The 26,487-nt window shown below is 40.3% G+C and overlaps 1 protein-coding gene across 1 annotated transcript; it reads right to left on the reverse strand.

Moving 5' to 3' along the window:
- Nucleotides 1-441: 441 nt before the first annotated feature.
- LOC115224299 (AP-4 complex subunit sigma-1) lies at nucleotides 442-26,487 on the reverse strand. Its single transcript, XM_029795130.2, has 6 exons — nucleotides 25,900-26,487; nucleotides 21,089-21,236; nucleotides 8,267-8,353; nucleotides 5,951-6,019; nucleotides 4,413-4,424; nucleotides 442-800 (listed from the first exon to the last, which is right to left on the reverse strand). Exons 2-6 carry the CDS (start codon nucleotides 21,224-21,226, stop codon nucleotides 675-677), a joined length of 432 nt encoding a protein of 143 aa, XP_029650990.1. The 5' UTR covers nucleotides 21,227-21,236; nucleotides 25,900-26,487; the 3' UTR covers nucleotides 442-674.

Consider the following 26,487-nt stretch of genomic DNA (forward strand, 5'->3'; position numbering starts at 1 on the left):
ATCATTCAATGTGTCCTTCATGTGTTTGTTACCCAACATTGCTTGACAACCGATACTAGTGTGTTTACATCCCCGTAACTTAGCAGTTTCGCAAAAGAGACTGATAGAATAAGTACTAGGCTTACAAAGAGTAAGTCCTGGGGTCGATTTGCTCAACTAAAGGTGATGCTCCAGCATGGCCGCAGTCAAATGACTGAAACAAGTAAAAGAGTAAAAAGAGTAAAAGAGTAAATATTAAGGAATTTGGTCTTTCAGGAACTGAATCTCTGAATTATTAACCCATTTGATATTAACCCCAAGGAGACCGCCTCTGGTTTTGTGATAAAACCTTCAAGTTTTAAAGTGATCAAAGTTAAAACCTTCCATTGGAATTTCATACAACTGCATGTTCCAAACACCAGCTTAACAATGACAAAGTTCTTTTGACAAATTCTTCATTAGTTTAAGAATTAATTGAAGCAAAGGCAGTGTATTTCAGCAGAAATATGGTAACAAAAGGGTTTAGTCTCTGGTCTCCCATGGATTAAAGCTTTGAGTGATTCAGTCTTTGAAGAATTTGGTCTTTGAAGGATTAGGTCTTCATTGGATTTGGTCTCTGAGACATTCAGTTTGTACCACATGGTTTTCTTTTGGTATTGTCATTGTTTTGTCTTCATTGTTGTCTGTTGCTGCTGTCATCGCTTCACGGTGTCGAGTAGCCGAAGAGATGTCAGCGCTTTGTTTTTGGATGTTTCCATGACGTAGCCGGTGTTGAACATTTCTTGGATAATCACATGGACACGGTCGATGTTGTAGATAATCTGTGAGGTGTTAAGGAAGGAAAAGACAAAGAGGGAAGGAAGGAGGAGACAAAGAGGAAAGGAAGGAGGAGACAACGAAGAAAGGAAGGAGGAGATGAGGAAAGGAAGGAGGAGACAGAAAGGAAAGGAAGGAGGAGACAGAAAGGAAAGGAAGGAAGAGATAAAGAGGAAAGGAAGGAGGAGACAAAGTGGGGGAAAGGAGAAGACAAAGAGGAAAGGAAGAAGGAGACAAAGAGGAAAAGAAGGAGACAAAGAGGAAAGGAAGGAGATAAATAGGAAGGGAAGGAGGAGATAAAGAGAAAAGAAGGAGGACACAATGAGGAAATGAAGGAGGAGACAAAAGAAAAGAAGGGAGGACACAAAGAGGAAAGGAAGAGGGGAGAGGGGACAAAGAGAAGAGGAGTAAAGGAAAGGAGATGAGGAGAATGAAGAAGAATGAGAACAAAAAAAAGAGAAAGAGAAGGTGAAATATGAGAAGGAGGAATAAATAGGTGTTTGAGAGAATAGTCATACAAAAGTAGAGGTGAAATGACCATCAATGAGAAAAGGAAACATGAAACATAAACATGAAACATAAACATAGGCGCAGGAGTGGCTGTGTGGTAAGTAGCTTGCTAACCAACCACATGGTTCCGGGTTCAGTCCCACTGCGTAGCATCTTGGGCAAGTGTCTTCTGCTATAGCCCCGGGCCGACCAATGCCTTGTGAGTGGATTTGGTAGACGGAAACTGAAAGAAGCCTGTCGTATATATATATATATATGTGTGTGTGTGTGTGTGGGGAGGTTGTGTGTTTGTGTTTGTCCACCTAGCATTGCTCGACAACCGATGCTGGTGTGTTTACGTCCCCGTCACTTAGCGGTTCGGCAAAAGAGACCGATAGACTAAGCAATGGGCTTACAAAGAATAAGTCCCGGGGTCGATTTGCTCGACTAAAGGCGGTGCTCCAGCATGGCCGCAGTCAAATGACTGAAACAAGTAAAAGAGTAAAAAAAAAGAGAGAGTATATCAATCATCATCATCATCATCATCATCATCATCTAAAGTCCGTTTTCCAATTCTGGCATGGATTGGATGGTTTCATCAGAGGTGGCAAGGTGGAGAGCTGCACCAGATTCTAGTCTGATTTGGTTTGGTTTCCATGGCTGGATGCCCTTCCTAATGCCAACCACTTTACAGTGTGTGGCTGGATGCTTTTAATGTGGAACTGGCACAAGTGTTTTTATGTGACACCAGCACAGGGCTCTTGCAAGCCAATACTCTTCATACCAAATCAAACCGTTTTAAATTACTATATACATGTATGTATATTGTTGTAATTGTCATTTTAGTAAATAAGTAAATAAATTGACATAACATAATGTCTAAAAGTTGATGAACCACCTATTGATCCCCTCCATTTTCTTATTGCTCCATAAATTAATGGTAAAATAACTCTCTACCCTCACCTATTTAGTACACTAGGTAATGTAATTGCAATGCAATAAAAAACACTTGTGTATTAATAATTGGGTATTCTACAAGCAGTATATTGGATAGATGTTATCCCTTAGTTGGTTGGATTCACAACCTCTAACTTTCTTGGAATATATATATATATATATATGTGTGTGTGTGTATATATATATATATATATACACACACACACAGAAAGAGAGAGAGAATGCATGTCACTTACACACACACACACACACACACACACACACACACATATAATTACATATATATACAAAGAGAGAGAGAAAGAGGTATGAAGAGAGAGGAAAATATTCAGAGAATGTTGTTGACAATTTGACAAATCTTCTGTCAAGGGCAGAATATATCTCCTGTACTACTACCTGTTGATTAATATGTGGGTGTGTCTGTTAAGTCTCTGGCTAGGTGTATCTAAATTGAGGTCACAGAGAATCATTATGTGAGAATGCATGTGTGTGCATGTGTGTGTGTGTGTGTGGTGTGTGTGTGTGTGTGTGTGTGCATGTGTGTGTGTGTGTGTGTGCATGTGTGTGTGTGAAATGGTCAACCTATCCATTGAGAGGAACTGATTTCAACAAAGACACTGATTTAGAACAAAAGCCATAACAACATTCTATACACATGCACACACGCATACATTTTCCTCATTTCATATATATATATTATATATATATATATATATATATATACACACACACACACCACACACACACACACATACATAAATACATACACACACTTATTCTCCTAATTTTATTTCACTCACACACACAAACTGTATCCTATTGACCATCACCAATTACAGGGCACGATTGATAGTTGTCATATCAAGCCTCAGCTTATTAATAATAGACATTAGTGGAAACACAGTAATATGCAAAGAGAGAAATACTTGCTCACGTGTGGCTGTATGTTAAGAAGCTTGCTTCCCAACCACATGGTTCTGGGTTCAATCCCACTGCATGATACCATGGGCAAGTGTCTGTTACTATACCCTCAAATTGACCAAAGCCTTGTGAGTAGATCTGGTAGGCCCATTGTGTATATGCGTGTGTGTGTGTGTGCATTTGTCGCTCACCACCACAACTTAACAACCAGTGCTGGTGTGTTTACATCCCCATAACTTAGTAGTTTGACAATAGAAGACCGATAGAATGAGTACCATCAATCTCTTTGAAAACTATGTTAAGGTATGTAGGTCTGTGGAGTGCTCAGCTACTTGCATGTTAATTTCACGAGCAAGCTGTTTTGTTGATCGGATAAACTGGAACCCTCAATGTCATAAGTACCGGTTAAATCAGGAAAGCAATGTCCGTGGCATTTCATCCATCTTTACATTCTGAGTTCAAAATCTGCCGAGGTCAACTTTGCCATTCGGGTTGATAAAATAAGTAGCAATTGAACACTGGGGTTAATGTAATCAACTCCAAATGCAGGCATGGCTGTGTGGTAAGAAGCTTGCATCTCAACCATGTGGTCCCAGGTTCAGTGCCACGCATGTCACAGAATGTGACAAGGTTGGTCCTTTGAAGGCGGCGAGCTGGCAGAAGCGTTAGCACGCCGGGCGAAATGCTTAGCAGTATTTCGTCTGCCGCTACGTTATGAGTTCAAATTACACCAAGGTCGACTTTGCCTTTCATCCTTTCAGGGTTGATTAAATAAGTACCAGTTACGCTCTGGGGTCGATGTAATCGACTTAATCCGTTTGTCCCCTCCGTGTTTAGCCCCTTGTGGGCAATAAAGAAATAAGGTTGGCCCTTTGAAATACAGGTACAACTCGTTTTTGCCAGCTGAGTCGACTGGAGTGCTGTGAAATAAAGTGTCTTACTCAAGGACACAGCACACTGCTGAGAATTGAACTCACAACCTTATGATCACGAACCAAATACCCCAACTACTAAGCCACATGCCTTCACTTTCTTGATGAAAAGATTTTAAAAAATAATAAGATCTCAGGATGTTGAACATCCTGAACTAAATGACAAAGGCCTACCACTTGTTACAAGAAATTATGCTGGGAGTGACACATCCAACCCAAACGAGCATAGATAAAATGATGATGATGATGATGATGATGTTTGGAACTAATTAAATATGATTCCATTGAGTAATGGAGGAAGAATAAAGAAAAGGATACGTCCAGCTCTGACTGAAAAAGATGAAAAAAGAAAAAAAAAAAGATTAGTCATTCATAACCAGTAAAAATATATTTACAATTTAAACTAAAGCAACAAGCTGACAGAGTAATTAGCAAGTCGAACAAGATGCTTATCAGTAATTTCTTACAATTCTTTACGGTCTGAGTTCAAATTTCACTGAGGTCAACTTTGCCTTTCAACCTTTCAGGATCAATAAAATAGATACCAGTTGAACCATGGAGTTGTTGTTATCAACTAACACCTTTCCCAAAAACTTTCAGGCCTTGTGCCCATAGTAGAAAAGATAATAATAATAATAATTATTATTATTATTATTATTATTATTATTATAATTATTATTATTATTAGGCACCGGTGTGGTTGTAACAAATTTGCTTCCCAATCACATGGTTACAGGTTCAGTCCTACTGCATGAGCTGACCAAAGTCTTGTGAGTGAATTTGGTCGACAGAAACTGAAAGTAGCTCTCCATATGATCACTCTATCTTCTAGAAAGACAAGCTGAATTTCCATCAACAACCATTTTAAAAAATTGGACATATACAAAAAAAAGATGAGGCGCAGGAGTGGCTGTGTGGTAAGAAGCTTGATTACCAACCACATGGTTCCAGGTTCATTCCCACTGCATAGCACCTTGGACAAGTGTCTTTTACTATAGCCTCGGGCCAACCAAAGCCTTGTGAGTGGATTTGGTAGACGGAAACTGAAAGAAGCCCATCGTATATATGTAGATATATGTGTGTGTGTGTGTGTGTGTGTGTGTGTATGTTTGTGTGTCTGTGTTTGTCCCCTCAACATCGCTTGACAACTGATGGTGGTGTGTTTACGTCCCCGTAACTTAGCGGTTCGGCAAAAAGAGACCGATAGACTAAGTATTAGGCTTCCAAAGAATAAGTCCTGGGGTTGATTTGCTCGACTAAAGGTGATGCTCCAACATGGCCACAGTCAAATGACTGAAACAAATAAAAGAATAAAAAAAAACAAAGAATCATGACATGAACATCTTCGATCAAAGGCCTGCTGGATCAAAACTAACAACATGTAATGGTTAGGCAGAGTGGCCTAGTGAGAACAGGGCTGTATCAGAAGGGTTTGGGGTTTGGCCGTAGAATGCTTGCTGCACTGTGGTATACACAGTAATGACATAGACAATGGTGACAGAATTTGATGAGCAATCCAACACCTGACCCAATCCATATCAACTCACTCATCCATCGACCGGCAACACTCAACTGCTAGGTGCTAGGTCCACCTAACTGTCGACCATTTTTCTGCCTACGGATCCCTTTGATTCCTATTTTACTCTGCTGGACCCTCCATAGCTATTCAATGTACATTAAAAATTCTCGCTATGTTTATGATTAATTACTGTTAGGAATTGTAAAAAAAGATATTTTGTGTATAGCAAAAGTACAAGCAACTTATTACACATAAACTTCAGCGCAACAAAATATTTTATAGATCCCACAAAGGGTCATATGGACCCCAGTTAAGAACTACTGAGCCAGATACTTACAACTTTGTCAAAATACACATTCAATGTTTCCAGTAGATTATGCATCAGCTCATATATCGCCAGTTCATTCTAAAAGAGACAAGAAAATATACATTTATGTAGCATCATTATCAAGGCTTTTTTTTATGTCTGGGTTCCAACCCAGGTCACAACAACAAAGTCCACTCACCACACTTCTTGAGCCATCATCAATGCCTCGAGGTCCTCGAGGCATTGATGATGGCTCATTCCAGGCCAGTGTCTGCAATCAAGTTGTACTGTATGTGATGACATTTACCACTTCTTACATCATCATGAAGTGGCTTCCACAAGACTAATTTGGATGTTTCCAATCCAGTCTGGTGCATGCAACGACCAGACAGTCACAACCATCTTTGCCTTATCTCTTCACTAACTTTCAACAGGTCTCCATAAAGGCATTCATTTGTCATATGTTGCTGCCAATTCACACTTTGAATCATTCATAGAATCCTTGTGTCGCAGCCACCTAGCAGCCTCCTGGCTTCCTAGACCCCGGTCGAACCATCCAACCCATGCTAGCATGTGTAATGGATGTGTAATGGCAGAGTGCCTACACGACAGAGGGTAAGCGCCCTGAGAGAAAAATTGGACTTAAGAAGCATCAGATGTGGTGTGCAAGAGAGACAACTGCGCTGGTATCGTCATATGTTACAAATGGGTGAGGACAGCTGTGTGAAAAAGTGTCACACCCTAATAGTTGTGGAAGAGATAGACCCAGAAAGACCTGAGATGAGGTGGTGAAGCATGACCTTCAAACATTGGGCCTCACCAAGGCAATGACAAGTGACCAAGATCTTTGGAGATATACTGTGCTTGAGAAGACCTGGCAGGCCTAGTGAGATCATAACTGTGGTCCATGCCAGTGCTGTATAACAAGCCCATTTAAGATTACCCGTCAATCATTGGACAATAAATTATGCTTTTGAAGACCTGTTGAGTCAAGTGAAATTGTCATGGCCGATGACAGTACCGCCTGATTGGCACCCATGCCAGTAAAACATTAAAAGCACCATTCGAGCATGATCATTGCCAGGGCCACTGACTGGCTCCCGTGCCGGTGGCACATGAAAAGCACCATTCGAGCATGGTCATTGCCAGCATCACCTGACTGGCTCCTGTGCCAGTGGCACGTAAAAAAACATCATTCTAGCGTGGTCATTGCCAGTGCCGCCGGACTGACCCCTGTGCAGGTGGCACATAGAGAGTACCATTTGGGCATTCCCGGTGCCAGTACTGCCTGGCTGGCCCTCGTGCAGTGGCACGTAGAAACACACACTACACTCTCGGAGTGGTTAGCATTAGGAAGGGTATCCAACTGTAGAAACTTTGCCAGATCAGATTGGAACCTGGTGCAGCCTTCTGGCTCGCTAGCCCTCAGTCAAACCGTCCAACCCATGCAAACATGGAAAGCGGACGTTAAATGACAATGATGATGAAATATATGTCTTTTGTCTATTTTCATAAAGCTTCCCGTTATATATATATATATTATATATATATATATATACATATGTATATATATATATATATATATATACATATGTATATATATAAATGTGCAGTGGATAAAAAGGATAATGTTACCATGTTAACCTACACAGGTGTAGGCATGGTTGTGTGGTAAGAACCTTGCTTCCCACTCCACATGGTTCAGGGTTCAATCATACTGCATGGCACCTTGGGCAAGAGTTTCCTATAGCCTTGAGCTTATGAGCGGATTTGTTATGCGGAAACTTAAAGGAGTCTATATATATGGGTGTGTTTGCGTGTGTGTATGTGTGTAGGGAAGTAGGGGTTTGTCCACCACCACCACTGCTTCACAACCAGTGCTGATGTGTTTAGATCCCTGTAACTTAGCAGCTCAGCAAAAGAGAGAGATAGAATAAGTGCCACGTTTTAAAACAATAAGTACTGGGAGTTAAGACATTCAACTAAAAATTCTTTAAGGCATTGCCCCAGCATGGCCACAGTCTAATGACTGACACAGATAAAAGATAAAAGATACACTGGTACAAAGTCACAATTTCTTAGAGAGAGAGAGAGAGAGAGAGAGAGAGTAAGATGTAATTAATTTAATCTCACACACATACATACATGACAGGCTTCCACACAGTTTCCATCTACCAATTCCACTCACAAAGCATCGGTCAACCTAGGGCTATAGTAGAGAATAACACCCCCACATCACCCAGTAATTATATTGCTAATCCCAGGAGGAAGAGCCAAGTCCACTTCAGTAAGGATTCGACAACAACAAACAACAAGAGCAACAATAATAATAAATAATGACATTACCTCATCACTGGTAACGGCAGCCACCAGGTACAAATTCACATATTTTCGATAAACTACCACAAAATCTCGATATTCCCAGAATGTACACTGAAAAAAAAGGGAAAGATGAGAGACAATGAAGTCATGGCAGACTGAAATTTATTGAAGGGAAAGTTTATGAAAATAAACAAAAGACGAAGGCAGGTGGTGTACAAAACAAACAGATGTATTAGTATAGCGCTCAGGAATAGAAAAAGTCTTTTACGTTTCGAGCCTACGCTCTTCTATGGAAGCACTCCGTCGGTTACGACGACGAGGGTTCCGGTTGATCCGAGTCAACAGAACAGCCTGCTTGTGAAATTAACGTGTAAGTGGCTGAGCACTCCACAGACACGTGTACCCTTAACCGCGATCCTATGACTGCGAGTCCGCTGTCCTAACCACTGGGCCATTGCGCCTCCACCTACGCTCTTCTACAGAAAGATACACAGAAAAAAACAAGGAGAGAAAAAAAATGTGTGTAGTAGCTAACGATCTATCAATGCCTTTATTGAAGTTAAATCTTAGTCTAATAACACTGTAATAATTTTTGTCCTTGGGTAGTGACCATTATTTCCTATTTGCTTTCCCCTAGAAAGTATGAAAAATAGCTTAATATTTCCTTCAAACTTTGCTTTTGTTACATTTATTCAAACCCCAAAGAATGCTTCTCACCACATGGCTATGATGGTCCCCAACTACTTCTGCTCATCATCAGAGATGCACATATTGTCAACCACTAAGGGACAGAGTCACATGGTTATGGTCAAGCAACTGACAAGCAAATCTGTGATAGTGAGCAGAATATTTGCTATGACGATATTTCTGTTGAATCTGTCTGAAATGTAATGGAAAATAGGAGGTCAGTTTTAAAACATTGATGTCCAGGTGACAAAAGTAAGGTCTGAAGGGAATAGTGATTTCCTTTGATTTCTAGATAGAAGCAAGTAGGAAAAATCACTTACTAACCAATGACAAAAAAAATTAAAATTTCGTTTCATCTATTACAGTGTGGTTATCGGTGGAAGTGATGGTGGTGGCAGCAGCAGTGGTGGTTGTGGAGGTGGTGGACTACAGGACATAGGTACAGTTTTTACATTAAGACATGTTTCACCAGCTTCACACAACCAGCCCCAGCCCATTTAAAGTACCTTGGATCTTGGGGTGACCTGTTGTGCTTGAGGAGACCTATTGAGCCAAGTACATCAACATCAAAATAAAAATCAAATGGAAATAGTAGTAATGATACCCGTGCCGGTGGCAGATAAAAAGCACCATCCGAACGAGGCCAATGCCAGCGCCCCCTTGGCTGGCTTCCATGCCAATGGCACGTAAAAAGCACCAACCAATCGTGGCTGTTGCCAGCCTCCTCTGGCCCCTGTGCCAGTAGCACGTAAAAAGCACCCACTACACTCATGGAGTGGTTGGCGTTAGGAAGGGCATCCAGGTGTAGAAACACTGCCAGATCAGACTGGAGCCTGGGGCAGCCTCCTAGCTTCCCAGACCCCGGTCAAACCATCCAACCCATGCTAGCATGGAAAACAGACGTTAAACGATGATGATGATGATGATGATGTTTCATCCAGTCAGGTGGTAAGTACAGGTTCCACTCAATATCATTACAGTTCTAACAACACAGCAAAGCTTTCATCCAGGGCCATGCTGAGAGTATAGAGTTCCATTCAACATCTTTACTCATCAAGCAACAAAGACCTCATCTCTGGCTAGATGGAGAGAGCATGTGTATATGGTAAGTGCTGGGCTCCATTTAGCATCTTGTATCCTTCAACACAGTTAATTAGTGAGACAAAGTAATGAGAAGGGGTCTTCAGACATTGCCCCTTACAGAGATGACAAGGGACCAAGACTTCTGGTGGTTTGCTGTGCTTGAGAAGATACCTCAAGCTAAGTAAAATCCTGGTTGTCCTTGCATAAAGGTATGTCCCCTACATCCCACTTCAGCTAAATGATCCTAATCTTGCAGGCTCGTCGTGAGTGCTGGTGCCACGTAAAAATCACTGAGTACACTCTGTAAAGTGGTTGGCATTAGGAAGGACATCCAGCCGCAGAACCCATGCCAAAACAGACGTGGAGCCCAAGCAGCCCTTCAGCTGGCCAGCTCCTGTCAAACAGTCCAACTCATGCCAGCAAGGAAATCAGACATTAAATGATGATGACAGAGAATGACTTCCAGGTCAGATTCCAAAAGCAGCAGGAACGCTGGTACTGGTGTTTTGCTATGCAAGGTGACCATTTCAAAGGAGATGATGTAAAAACTTAGGTAAATAAGTTATTTTTTAACCCTTTAGTATTTAAACCGGCCAAAATATTTAATCTGTTTTATGTTCAAACTGACCAGATCCAAGCTCTCACACCTACCCTACAATGTTATTCTAGATTAAGTAATTACACCATCAAAATCTTGAAGATATGAGATAAGGCATGATTAAATCAAATCAATGTGAATCAATTAGCATTATGTTTGATAGAATAATCTGAACACTAAAGGGTTAAACATATCTAGTCTGGGAACTTTTAGATACCACTTCGTAAGACTTTCTAAGCAAAGGGGAAGAGAGAGAGAGAGAGAGCAAAAGAAAATGGAATAATAAAAGAAAAACAAAATGATAAAGAGTGAAGAGAGAGAAAAGGTGAACTGAAAGACAGGGAAAGGGGAGAAGTTAGAGGGTGTTCTTCATGAAGGAAGAGAGGGGTGAAAGGAGAAAGAGATAGAAAAAGGAAAGAAGATAGTGAGACTGAAAAAAAGGAAAGAAATGAAAAAAAAAAAAGAAAAAAGTGGTAGAGCAGGAAGAGAGAAAAAAAATGGGACAGAAAAAGCAGAGCAAGAGAGTAATAGAGATTTATCATCAACCAAGGTGAGTCAGTACCGAAATGATATCACCAGTGAAACGTTATTGAAACATAAACATTTCATTACTATTCCATTTACATTTCTACATATTCAGTTTCTCTCATGCTGTTGATTTTTGTGGTGAGGAGTTTGTTTCCCCAACTACATGGTACCCAGGGTTGGGGCTCTTCTACTATAGCCCTGGGCCAACCAAAGCCTAGTAAGTGGATTTTGTGGATGGAAACTGAAAGAAGCCAGTCATCATCATCATCATCATCATTGTTTAGCGTCCGCTTTCCATGCTAGCATGGGTTGGACGGTTCAACTGGGGTCTGGGAAGCCAGAAGGCTGCGCCAGGCCCAGTCTGATCTGGCAGTGTTTCTACAGCTGGATGCCCTTCCTAACGCCAACCACTCCGTGAGTGTAGTGAGTGCTTTTTACGTGCCACCTGCACAGGTGCCAGACGAGGCTGGCAGACAGCCACGATCGGATGGTGCTTTTTACATACCACCGGCATGGGGGCCAGATGAGGCTGGCAACGGCCACAATCGGATGGTGCTTTTTACGTGCCTGTGTGTGTGTGTTTGTGTGTATGTGTGTGTGAGTGTGTGCGTACATGTGTGTGTGCGTACATGTGTGTGTGCATGTCATTTGTATCCGTATTTGTTCCCCCACCACTCCTTGACAACCGATGTTGGTGTGTTTGTGTCCCCATAACTCAGTGGTTCAGCAGAAGAGACTGAAAGGATAAAAAAGTAGAGGTTGATTCATTCAACCAAAACTCCTTCAAGATGGAGCCCCAGCATGGTCGCAGTCTAACGACTGAAACAAGTAAACAAATAAAAGAATAAACAAAGGAAGGAAAAAACAGGTATGGAGAAAAGAACAGGTAGGCAGGTACGTAAGTTAGTACTAACATATTTGAATATCATGTATAGAATATCAAATATTTAACTAGAAATGAGTAAGGACAGTGGAAGCTATACTTTACTGATAAGGTCAAAATAAGACCAAAACATGTTTATGTTTATCTCCCATACTTGCATGAAAATTGAAATTATTAGCTATAAATTTATACTTATTTCTAATTAGAAATATGTTAAAACAATTTTAGTTGTCTACCTACCAATATATATATATATATCACCATATTTGTAACTGGTTAACATTTTGATGCTTCTTGCATAATCATAATTGGTGAAAGCCACATGTGCTTTGGTGATGTAACAGAAACTTTTATTTATCTTTCTAGCAACAGATGTCCATTATTATTATCTCCACCAACATTTCTGTCTGTCTGTCTGTCTCTCTCTCTCTATCTATCTATCTTTTTGCCTATGTATCTACCTATTTGTCTGTCTCCCTTTCTCTCTTTATCTATCTATCTATCTATCTATCTATCTATCTACCTACCTACCTACCTACATACCTACCCATCCATCCATCCACCCACACACCCACCCATCCATCCATCCACCTACCCATCCATCCATCCATCCACCTATCTATCTATCTATCTATCTATCTATCTATCTATCTATCTATTCTCTCCCTCTTTCTGATGATCTCTCTCTCTCTCTCTCTCTCTCTTTCCCTTTTGCTGTCTAAACCTAACTCTCTCTCTTCCTCTCTCTCAGAGACCTACGGAGCAGGACCAGATGTGTATTGAACCTTACTGAGAGCCCAATATGTTTGGTAAACATCGGTGAGAGCAGCAGGGGTAAGGGATAGTATGGCATCCTTGTTGTTTGATGATGGTCTTGGAGTGAAAGAGTACACAAGTAATCTGCCACATGTTCTGCATAATCCTTCTCATAACATCAACATTATCATCAACATCATTATCATCTTCACCATCATCACGATCATCATCATCATCATCACCGTCATCATCATCATCATCATCACCGTCTTCATCATCATCGTCCTCATCATAAAGTTATCATCACTATCACTACCTTTATCATCATCATTATCATCTTCATCATCATCACCACTATCACCATCACCATCATCACCACCATCATCATTACTACCATCATCATCATCTACACCATAAGCAATTTTTATCATCAACATTTTCATCTCACACCTTGTCCATCATCAATATTCCCCCCCACAACGTCCCTTCCTCCACCCAACCCAACCTCCTTCACCACTTTGCCATCCCCCCACTCTACCCCACCTCCATTACTACCACCAACACAACCACCACCACCACCACCCTAACCCACTTTCCTATTACCACCATCATCCTGAATTCTACTTCTATTGATTTTAGGCCAGCAAAAGCCAGGATTAAATTTAAGTCACCCTTTAAAGGATTGGTGGTCGTGGTGGTAGTACTGGCGGTGGTGTGGTGGTGGTGGTAGTGGTGGTGGTGGTAGTGGTGGTGGTGGTGGTGGTTGCAATGGTGGTGATGATGGTGGTGGCAGTGATGGTGGTGGCAGTGATGGTGGTGATGGTAGTAGTGGTGGCAGTGGTTACCAGCATCCTAGTTGTGGTTGTAGTGCTGCTTCTGCTATTGTGACAATGGTGGTGGTGGTGATGATTATGGTGTCATTGATGACAGTGGTGGTGGTGATGGTAGTAATGTTGTTGTTGTTATTGTTGCTGTTGGTGATGGTGGTAGTCATGGTAGTGGTAATGGTGGTGGCGATGGTTGTAGGTGTGTGGTTTTGGAGGGGCTGGTGGAGGTGGTGGTAACAATGTTGCTGTTAGCTGTGGTGGTGGTGGTGCTGCTGCTGCTGTTGATAGCAATGAAAGCTGTGGTGGAGGAGTTGGTGGTGATAATCTTGGTTGTTGATGTTGTTGTTGTACCACTGCTTGGTACCTTGGGCAAGTGTCCTCAGGCCGACCAAAGACTTGTGAATGGATTTGATAGATGGAAACTGAAAGAAGCCCATCGTGTGTGTGTGTGTGTGTGCCTGTGTTTGTCCCCCACCCACACACACATTGCTTGACAACCGATGTTAGTATGTTTACATCCCCATAACTTAGCGGTTTGGCAAAAGAGATGCTAGAATAAGTACTAGGCTTAAAAAGAATAAGTCTTGGCTCACCAGCCCTCAGTCAAACCATCAAACCCATGCCAGCATGGAAAGCAGACGTTAAACGATGATGATGATGATGATGATTGTTTTGAATTAATCATGCATTATCTCATAGTTTTGAGATTTCAATGAAGTGATTGCATATTTTTAGAATGACATTGTAGGATAAGTGTAAGAAGTTAGATCTGGCTGGTTTGAACATAAAATGCTAAAGGTTTAATATATAGACTAGCAGTATCGCCCGGCGTTGCTCGGGTTTGTAAGGGAAATAACTATATAAGCATTTTTAGAGATGTATAGTATAATAGCCATCTCAATACGGCTAACCACAAAGGGGGGTGTTACTGTAGCTTTTTACGTTCTGAGATTTAATAATACATTTTTAGAGAGTTACTTCCCTTATATAATAGCAAAAAAATGCATTAAAAATGGGAAAAAATTATGGTAAATTTTTTAAAAATCGTAGACTCATCGTAGACGCGTGCTAATACCCAGAAGGGCTCGATATGAATCACGACTATAAGATACCCGCTTTTGGTTACACTTCACCGCAAAATGTGGGAGTAGTTAGGAATCTAAATCGTAGGAGACAGACACACAACTTCACTTTTATATATAAAGATTTCACCTTGCATACAGATTTCTCTGGTTTAAGAGATAGAATAAGTCTGTGTTACAGAAAGTAGTAGTTCATGTTTTAACATGTTGATATGAAAGATTGCAAGTACAGATCTGAATAGGAAAGTATGAAAGTACTTTCATAGGTAAATGGAACAAAATCCTTCAGTACAAGGACTTGTCAGTGAACCAGTTCTACCAGCCTGTGGCATTTGAGACATTTGGAGGGGTGGGCCATTAACAGTGAAGTTCCTGTCATTGTTGGCAGCTCGCTTGCTTTACTGTAGTGACATGCTCATGAGGGTGCTTGGCTGTACCAACGCCTTAGCCTCGCTATCACCTGTAATAATGCTGTGAGCATGTTGGCTTGCTTCAGTTCCATCAGATCTTGTGGTATGCAACCAATTGAAGCACTTAGTGTTGAGTTGGTGTTTTTTCTTTCTTCTTATCTCTTTCTCTTTTTTTCTTCTTTTTTTTCTTTCTTCTTACCTCTTTACCTTTTTCTTCTTTTTTTCTTTCTTCACTCATACTCTTTTACTCTCTCTTTTACTTGTTTCAGTCATTTGACTGCAGCCATGCTGGAGCACCGCCTTTAGTCGAGAAAATCAACCCCAGGACTTATTCTTTGTAAGCCTAGTACTTATTCTATCGGTCACTTTTGCCGAACCACTAAGTTACGGGGACGTAAACACACCAGCATCTGTTGTTAAGCGATGTTGGGGGGACAAACACAGACACACAAACATATATATATATACGACGGGCTTCTTTCAGTTTCCGTCTACCAAATCCACTCACAAGGCTTTGGTCAGCCCAAGGCTATAGTAGAAGACACTTGCCCAAGGTGCCACGCAGTGGGACTGAACCCGGAACCATGTGGTTGGTAAACAAGCTACTCCTACCACACAGCCACTCCTACACCTGTGTTTCCTTCAGTTTTAGATTTGTATTTTAATGTGGTTTTGTATTATATATGTATCATTTACATACATAATGGTTAGAGTGTTGGGTTCACAATCATGAGGAGGTGAGTTCAATTCCTGGATTGGGCTGTGCGTTGCGTTCTTGAGCAAGACACTTTATTTCACATCGCTTCAGTTCACTCAGCTGTAGAAATGAGTCACTGGTGCCAAGCTGTATCAGCCCTTGTCTTTCCCTTGGATAACATCAGTGGCGTGGAGAGAGGAGGCTAGTATGCATGGGCAGTTGCTGGTTTTCCATAAACAACCTTACCCAGACTTGTACCTCAGAGGGGAACCTTCTAGGTGCAACCCCCTTTGGTCATACATGACTGAAGGGGGTCTTTACCCTTTTATCATGTTGGTAATAGAAGTGTATAACAGGTTTCAAAAATGTCAACATTGATAAGAGTTTCCTTTTGAATATGGATATGAATACATGCTGGTTTCGAATGTCACCAGTGATTAGAGAAGATAATTTGACTTCAGTAAATATGAAAGGAAATAAGCATACTTTTTAATGAGAACTGGCAGAAATGAGCAACTGTTTAGAGCAGTGGTTTTCAACCAGGGTTCCGCCAGTACAGTCCAAAGGGGTTCCGCAAGAAGTTACAAAACTGCTAAAATCGGCAGTAATTTTTAATTCTCCTGTGCAGATGTGTGTGCATAAGACTATTAAATTATTGCACAGGGGTTCCTCGAGCCAGTGGAATGTTTCCTTGGGGTTCCGCTCCAGCAAAAAGTTTGAAAAGCACTGGTTTAGAGTATTCCTTCAGCTAAGTACATACTTCATATTGAAACTAGCTGAATGAAGGGTTCCATTCAAAGAAGAGATTTTGTTAATGCAATGAAGGCTGAGAGATGTTACCCTCAGCAGGATTCGAACCCCAGAACACAGAGAGCCAGACTAGATCTCTCAAGGTATCTAATCTGATGTCCTAATAACTCTTCAAATTCACCTCCTTACATATGCATATATACAGCATACGGCAAATAAAACCACTGGGTACTACACACACATACCATATAGAGTAAACATACAGATCATAGCACCTTACATAATACTTTGGAGCATTAAACAGAAAGGAAAATCTTCCATATTATTGACGTATACAGAGTTGTACCTGGTTGTGCGGTGAAACCATAAGTCACGCAATGAAGATGAGACTACTGTAATAATAATAATAATAATAATAATAATAATAAATTTTCTCCCTTCTCATTACAGAAACTTGTTTAGATATACTTCAACAATACAAAGTGTGTTATACATTTGTTTAACAGTACAGACTTGCTGTAGGTCACATTCTTCAAATAACTACAGGTTGCTTGACTACCTAGAATCAACAACAACACTTAATTGTTTGTTTTATCAGCCACAAGGGTGACAGTTGAAGGCAACATGACAACAACAAATTACAAAACTATGCATAGAGTTATATTATAGAAGCAAGCGTGAGAAAACAGAAATGAGGACCAATGAGGAAACGACCACCAAGGGCCGGACCAGAGAACCTACATAACCTTTACTGCCAAGGACAGGTACCTTCTCACAGTTGTAGTCCACAGAAATCATTATCATCATCATCATAGTTATAATTTCCACTTTTCCATGCTTACATGGAGTGAAGGTTCACAATCGTAAGGTCGTCAGTTGAATTCCTGGCAGTACACTGTGTCCTTGAGCAAGACACTTTATTTCACATTGCTCAAGTTCACTCAGCTGGCAAAAATGAGTAGTACCTGTAATTCAAAGGGCCAGCCTTGTCACATTCTTGCCACTTCCCTCCCTCCATACTCTCTAATCATACTCCCTTGCAATATCTTGCCACTTATATTATGACGTTCAAACCTCAAGGGTGTGCCCTGGCACTTGCCACCATCTATATCTCTCTCTTCCTTTACTCAACCATCTCATTTATATTCTGATCCCTGTCCCTTTTGAGTATGCCCGGCACTTTACCACCATCTCTACCCTGCTATTTCCCACTTTCTCTCTCTCTCCTCCTGTACTTCCCTCAGGTTGGGTAACCATGTATTTCCTTTGCAGCAGTGCACCAGTTTCTGTTGTCATCTGTATAACTTCAATAAGAAATGCCAGCAAACCATAACCTAAGCATGGACACAGGCTAATGATTGAAACAGGTAAAAGATAAAAGATACAAATCTCCCACAACAATAAGCCTGTTCTACATCATCATCATCGTTTAGTGTCCGTTTTCCATGCTGGCATGGGTTGGACGATGCAACTGGGGTCTGGGAAGCCAGAAGGCTGCACCAGGCCCAGTCTGATCTGGTAATGTTTCTACAGCTGGATGCCCTTTCTAACGCCAACCACTCCATGAGTGTAGTGGGTGCTTTTTACCTGAAAGCAAAACAGGAACTCACCACCAAAGAAAAGTGCACTCAACAGAAGGAAAAACCAGTAGCGCTGGCAGAGAGCTCCTTCAAATGCAGTTGCTGTATGCATGACTGCTACTCCCATGTGGGCCTGTGCAGCCACAACAGATGCTGCACCACCAACAGCAGCTGACACGATTTCTTTAGGCACACATCCATGGCCTCTCGAGACCGATGGATACCTACTACTACTCGTGAAGGGGACTTGCTTTGACTTTGCAAGCTGCAAGGTGACCTCGAACAGTGCTGGTGCAATAAAAAAAAAAACAGAACTCAAAACACACTGTAACTGATTAGCAATCAATTCAAACAAAAACAATGTGGAGTTTGAAATAATTGTTTGGCTTTGCTGATGGCAAAGCAACCCCTATAGTGTCAGTGCCATGAAAAATTTCATCCAGTACACTCAATGAAATGGTTGCTATTAGGTAGGACCATTGAAGGAAGGCCCATCAAAACCATGATGTAAATGTAAAAAAATGAGATTGAATCAAGATGTAATCCTTCAACCATTGAATCCTGTTGAACTGTCCTACCTATACCAGCACGGAGAACAGACATAAAATGATGATGAATAAACATGTTTTAAGGCTAGAAAATTGTGTTCTCTTTCTACATCATCACCATCATCATCATCGCTTAACGTCCATCTTCCATGCATGCATGGGTAAGACAGTTCACAGGAGCTAACCCAGTAGAGAAACTACCTTATGCAGCTGTATCTGTTTTGGCAGGGTTTTTTTATGACTGGATGCCCTTCCTAACACCAACCACTCTGCAGAGTGGACTCGGTGCTTTTTTACATGGTACTAGCACTGGCAAGGTTAGATTTGGCATGATATTTACAGCTGGAAGACAATCATAGTTTATGAAGAGAAAATGTAAGGCGGAGAAAGATGTTGTTTACAAGAGATGTAGTTCAGGTTCTTGGGGTAGGGTGTGTGAAAAGTTTCTTGTTACACATGGGTGAGGCACAACTCTTCTAGCACTCAGTTTCACTGATGTGGGCGGGTCTTCTCGAGAACTTCATGTTGCCAAACATCTCAGTCCATTCTACATATTTACATAAAGGTGTATTCTATTTCAGTTTGCTGGCTTGAGTATATGACCTTTTGTGTATGTGTGTGTACTCACACATTTGTATTTGCATTATGTATGAGCAATGCTTATGTGTATGGATGTGTACAGCTGTGCATGTGCATATATATATATAAATATATATATATATGGAATCGGCGGCTTATATTTATTTGCTGCCGATAAATTTGGCGCGAGTGCGATGATTTGAAAATTTTAGGTCAGATATTGCCAAGGCAGGGACGGGAATGCCTCGTGAAAAATATCTGTTCCGACTTGGCTATTTCTTACTGATGAATCTAAGGGTCTATGGTAGATTGGCTTGATTTAATTTAATCAGGTTAGTTTACCATTAAACAGTAGATGAAACGGTGCATCGTATAAGAATTACAGGGTAAATGTTTTTTTAATTTTCTCCTGGTTTACGGAATTGATGTTATTTTGCGGTTGAAGCTTTTGGCTGTTATTTCTAGTGGGTGAATGGCCTATTATGGCCGTTCCTTGATTGTGATGTATATATAAATATATATATATATACCCACACATACACACACACGTGTGCATACACACACACACACGCACGTATACACACACACACACACACACACACACAAAGATCATCAATATGAACATTTATTTTTTCTCTCTGTATGTTTTACAACTATTTTCCCATGCCTCCACAGGTGGGACATAGGTGTGTTTGTTAGATCAATCATCTACACACAACTGGATAAATTTTCTCTTACCATTAACCACTGAACTGTGAAGGTAGGAAGTAGGTGGCTTGTTTGTATTCAGATATGGCTAACCAGGGCAAATAAAGTTATGCATTTCTTAATTTTCTTTGAACTATGAAGATCAGTAAAAATTATTAGGGTCGTAAGTGAGTGTGTGTGTGTGTGTTTGTACAACACGTTTATATATACATGCATATTTATACACATACATACACAAAAGGATCGGCTGTAAAGTTCACAGATACTCTCATGGAATGTGACCAAATGAGGTTTATTTTTCAGCATGGTCCCCCTTGCGGTCCACATACTTCTTCCATTGGTGTTGCAGTATTTGGATCGCATTGGTGAGGAAGCTTTCTTCCTATTGCTCAAAAAAGTTATCAACAGCAGATATGATGTCATCAACACTGACACAAAGACACACACACACACATATATATATATAGTCAATTCAATGAACAAGTAATTCAAAAATGGATAAAAAACAAAAAGAGAATAAAGTACATATATATATATATATATATATATATATATAAAGTTAATCCAAACAAGAAAGCACAAAAAACGCGAGGACGTGGAACAAATATAGTATTATTGGACACTCAGGAAAGAAGGAGGGTTTAACGTTTCGAGCGGAGCTCTTCGTCGGAAACATAGGAGAAGGAAAGATCCAGAGAAGGGAAGACAGAGGAAAAAAAATCGCCAATGGTACACACACGGTCACATTTTGAATGATCGGAAGGAAATGGGTGAAGAAAAGTTCTTTCAAAGACAGGAGAGTGGTTCTTATATATATAAATATATATAACAGGCTTCTTTCAGTTTCTATCTACAAAATCCATTTGGTCAGCCTGAGATCATAGTAGAAGACACTTGCGCCCAAAGTGCCAAGCTGCGGAACTGAACCCAGAACCATGTGGTTGGGAAGCAAGCTTCTTACAACACAGCCACACCTGGATATTTCTTTAAGGAAAGTATATAATTATGAAATATCAAAAATAATGTTTTTTTCTTTCCAAGCACCAGTGGGGCATACATTTTTCTGGGAAGTTATAAATGGGGCCTGCGGGGTAAATAGGTTGGGAAAAGCAGTTCTAGAATGTTGTTACCTGTTTATCGTCAGAAGCTAAACAGTGCCGTACAATGTCTCGTTCCATGGCAGATCTATCCTCTTGCAGGTGATGCTCAAAGTAATGAGAAAGACGAAGGCGGCCGGCTTTATTGATAATCAACAAAAATTTCAGCATTTTGGAGATTCTGCAAAAAAAAAAGGGGAAAGGCAAACAAAAATTAACAAAAAATTCCATTGCAGTTACAACCAAGAACAAACTGATATTGTGTGTGTGTGTGTGTGTGTGTGTGTGTGTGTGTGCAATGGGTGCAGGCATGGCTGTGTGGTAAGAAGCTTGCTTCCCAAACACATGGTTCCAGGTTCAGTCCTGGAACTATGTTCAGTCCTGCATGGCACTTTGGGTAAGTGTCTTCTAGTATATATGTATATGTCCATGTGTGTCTTTCTGTTTGTGTTTCCCCCACCACCACCACCACCACCACTTGACTAGTGTTGGTGTGTTTATATCCCTGTAACTTAGCAGTTCAGCAAAAGAGACTAATAGAACAAATACCAGGTATAAAAAAAAAAGTACTGTGGTCGATTCATTTGACAAAAAATTCTTCAGGGCAGACCCCAGCATGGCCACAGTCTAATGACAGAAACAAGCAAAAGATAAAAGATAACATAAGAGAAGAATTATGAGGGAGATTTGAAAAGTTCCTGGCTTTAAGGGTATCACAAAAGATCTGGTTGGAGGCCCAACCTTTTGAGTTCTTTACAGGGTTTAGAAAAATTAAAAGGATCACTGCAACAAATGTATGAACCTGAGAGGGGAACCGGTTGAATAAAACCTCCTGTGTTTTCTTTTACCCAAAACCAGGAACTTTTCAGCACCTCCTTGTATTGATAAGATTATAAATTCCATTAAGGTTATAACCTTACAACAATGCCCCACAGCTGTTAAAATGAGTAACATGTCAGATTTTTAAGTAGATTATATATTTTCCAAATAATTAACCTTATCATCTCAGTGAATGTTAACAATATTTGCAACTATTTTACGTTTTACATTATGGTTATTATAATTATTTATAGTTGGCCTTTCAATGCTCCTTGCAGTGAATATGTTAACACTTAAGTAACAATTATATAATTGGTCTTGAGAGTGTACACATACACAAACACTCACACACACACATTAAAGATATATATATATTTATATATATATTTTACCAATGACCTTGTTCTTATTGCTGAATCACTTACTAGAACTAGAGAGAAGAAATTTTAAGTATGGGAACACAGACTGGAATCAAAGGGCCTTAGAGCTAATTTAGTAAAGACCAAAGTCTTGAAAGGTAGGAAAACAGGTAGATCACAGATCCCTTCAGGGAGATGGCTCTGCTCAATGTGTAGATAAGGTGTTGGGAGAAACTCCATACAGAGTACTTAGTGCGAGCTATGGACACATAAGTGGTGCAGCAATATCACTGGAAGACTAACAGAGAAAGTAATCTTTACATGTGGCAGATGTGCAGGTTCATTAAACACTAGGAATCATCATCATCAGAATCTTTGTTTAATGTCAGCTTTCCATACTGGCATGGGTTTCACGGTTTGACTGAGGACTGGTGAGCCAGAAGGCTTCACCAGGCTCAATCTGATCTGGCAAAGTTTCTACAGCTGCATGTTCTTCTTAATGCCAACCACTCCAAGAGTGTAGTGGGTGCTTTTACATGCCACCGGCATGAGGGCCAGCAGGCAGTTCTGGCAATGACGACACTCAAAAGGTGTTTTTTACGTGCTACCAGTACGGGAGCCAGTCCAGCGGTACTGGCAACAACCACGCTCGAATGTTGTTTTTCACGTGCCACCAGCACATACAAACATAACATACATATATGAGGAGGTGCTGAAAAGTTCCTGGCTTTAAGGATATCACGAAAGGCCTGATTGGATGCCCAACCCTCCAAGTTCTTTTACAGGGCTTAGAAAAACTGAAAGACCACTGAAATAAGTGTGTGAATCAGAGAGAGAAATATGTTGAATAAAATCATAATTAAATGATCCTCCTGTATTTTCTTTTACCTTGTATACATATATATATATATATACACATATATCATCATCATCATCATCATCGTTTAACATCCATTCTCCATGCTAGCATGGGTTGGATGGTTCGATCGGGGATCTGGGAAGCCAGAAGGCTGCACCAGGCTCCGGTCTTATCTGGCAATGTTTCTACAGCTGGATGCCCTTCCTAACGCCAACCACTCCGTGAGTGTAGTGGGTGCTTTTTACGTGCCACCTGCACTGGAGCCAGGCGAGACTGGCATCGGCCACGGTCGGATTGGTGCATTTTACGTGCCACCTGCAAGGAAGCCAGTCGAGGCGGCACTGGCTTCGGCCACGATTCGGATGGTGCTTTTTACATGCCACCAACACGGAAGCCAGTCGAGGCGGCGCTGGCATCGGCCACAATTTGGATAGTGCTTTTTACGTACCACCAGTCCAGGGGTCCTGGCATCTGCCAGGTGCCAGTCATAGGATTGGTTCAATTTCGATTCCGATTTTATATATATATATATATATATATTAATAGTAATGGTATGACAACATAAGAATGAATGAGACCTGGATATTATGTAAATAGAGGAATATATCTGTAATATAATATAATTTATTGAAAATATAGAGAGCTTCACAGTATTTGTAGCCTAAGGGACCAATAAAAACTTAATCTAGCTCTAAGAATAAGTGTCAGGTCTAGTGTGACTCAGGGGTGTATATTCCAGGTGTGTTGGGTGTGCAGTGCACACCCATCAAAAATGGCAAATTCATTATAGATATTAACCTTATTCATTAATTCAATCACAAATCTCAATGGAAAACTTATTGAAGAGAAAACTTATCTCTCATCTTCATAGCACCAATGAATCCAAAGCTAAGAAACAATCATTAAACAAGCTAATGGGGGAAGGAGAATTTGTAGACATACTTAACCTACTAAAAAAGAAACCAAATTTCTTTCCCTAACAAGTCTACGATTCTTTATGCCTGAAGGAAAAAAGATTGTCACTGCAGCTGGAACACCTTTCACCATAAGCCTGCTGGATAGAGGCTGAGCTAGGTAAAACAACAACCACCAAACAACCCCGAAGAATTCTTCAGGGCCCCTCACATTTATGTTGTTTAAATTTCCTTCACCACATTTCTGCTATTGTTGTATTATTGCTACACATTGTGTACAAAGTTGCACCATTACAGCATATAGGCACTGTCATTGTGTACTCTCTACAGTGAAAGAATATGATCGCCTCGCCTGCTAGTAATAGTAGCCAAATTTCTCTCAAATCAGAATATCTCCAGCGTTTTTTTTTAAAGGACACATTGGATATTGTGATCTTGGATTCGCTGCCCACAGGAAAAAGGCGGAGATGGCCACAGCTGGAAAACATTTGATCATTGGTCTGTTCGATTAGACCTGACATAAGGGTTAATAACATGATGGCTTCACAGTTTAAGTGAGGTTAATGAAAAGTGACCACGGCTAAAATAAATTAAGAAAGAGGGGGCATATGGTTACACAATAAGTAATTCAAATATTCCAACAACAAAACTGCAGCGCAAATATAATTTTTGGCTCCTCATCAAAGTTTCGCTTTTCACCAAAACAATTCCGTGTTTTATATTTTCGCTTCAGTTTGACACTCATATATAATAGATATACAAAGAAAAGATAGGAACTTAAGAAGAAAATAATTTTAGAGTAAGAATTGATAAAGATGAAAGCGGTTCACAAGCAAAGAAGACTTCCTCTAAAAATCGCTAGCTCAGATGAAAGTATGCTTCAGGTTGAAGCATATAAAAGCCGAGACTTCACATATTATTAACATCGATCAGAAGTCCGAAACTTGTGATAGGGAGCAGCAGATATGATCTGTTATAGATGCTCAACAAAGAATTACATTTTTGCGTTTAACATAGCAAATGTAACACCTAGAAAGAAATCTGGCAAATTCTTGATTGATTCTATTTGTTGTGCTTCAGGTGCTGATTAACCTTAATTCCTTAGTTCCTGTGAATGATCAAACATAAGCATAGAGAATTTTTAAAAGGGGTTATATGATTTGCAACTAGTTCTGACAGATCAGGCGAACTTCGAGTTTTGTAATTAATTATTAAAGGGTCGCAGAACGAAAAATAAAAAAAAAAGTAGGCGGAAGTGCGAAAAAGTGAAATTAAGTGTCGAGCGAAAAGCAATTGATTTGGGCGAAGTGCAGAACTGTATCAGATTTTAAATTACAATGTATAGAGACAAACCTAGGATCGAAATGTTTATTGATCGAAGACTCGATGCATCGGTTTCATGATCTATAAATCTAATTGTAAAAAACAACAAAGTAAAGACCCACAAATAAACAGAACGATTATGTCTTTCGCTTGAAAGAAGAAATGGATGTAGACAGGAGAAAAAAAATTACCAAAGAAGAAGTAAAGTTGATAGTTGATGGAATACTGAATACATTTTCAGGGAAATTTTAATTAAAACAAAAACTGAAACATTCACGAAATTAAAAGAAAGTTGAAAATGTGAAAAAAGATTAAAATGTGGAAATAGAATTAAAGGAAAGATAACTCATTTGGTCCACGTATGAGTGTGTGCGTGTATGTATGTGTGTGTGTGTATGTATGTGTGTGTGTCGAGAATTGCGTGCAAATGTGTATATATATATATATATATATATATATGTGTGTGTGTGTGTGTACTTATATTGCAGTATGAGTTAGAAATGGTGTAAAGAAACGTATCAAAAAGCTTTATATATGACAGACTGCAGTTCCGCACGTTATATTATTTACCTGTGTGTCGTTCTGGCAGGCAGAGCTATTCTTCAACCTTTGGTCAAATAGACACACACATATGGAGAGAGAGAGAGAGAGAGAGAGAGAGAGAACGAGCGTGATGATGTTTAACGTTGAGTCTTTCAAAGGTTTTTCACTTGTTTACGTAAACGAACGAAGATGAAAGCAAAAATACGAATTCGTCAAAACATATTTTTTCCCCCGTTCCCACCATCAACCGTTTTAATGTTGGAGCGAAGAGTGGGAATAGTAAGAGAGAGAGAGAGAGGTGAAGTAGAGGGAGTTTAAACATAGAGAAAGGAGTGAATGAGCGTGAGTGAGTGAATGAGTGAGATAGAAAAAGAGGGAGTGGAGCTAGTAGTGAAAGTGATTGGTTTTTGAAAGATGGATTATGGAAAAAAGTGGAGTGTGAGAGAGATGGAAGGGATAAAGCGAAGGGGGAAAAAAATCGGAGAGAGAAGTAGGATAAAAGAATGAAAAGAAAATGAAAAAAAACCCACAGAAGCAGAGCATGCAGCAAGAGGGAGGGATGAAGGAGAAAAGAACGAGGTACTACAAGCGAACCGTGGTCCCGGTGCGCGTACT

Source organism: Octopus sinensis, linkage group LG25, assembly GCF_006345805.1.
Source record: "Octopus sinensis linkage group LG25, ASM634580v1, whole genome shotgun sequence".
Classification (NCBI taxonomy): Eukaryota; Metazoa; Mollusca; class Cephalopoda; order Octopoda; family Octopodidae; genus Octopus; species Octopus sinensis.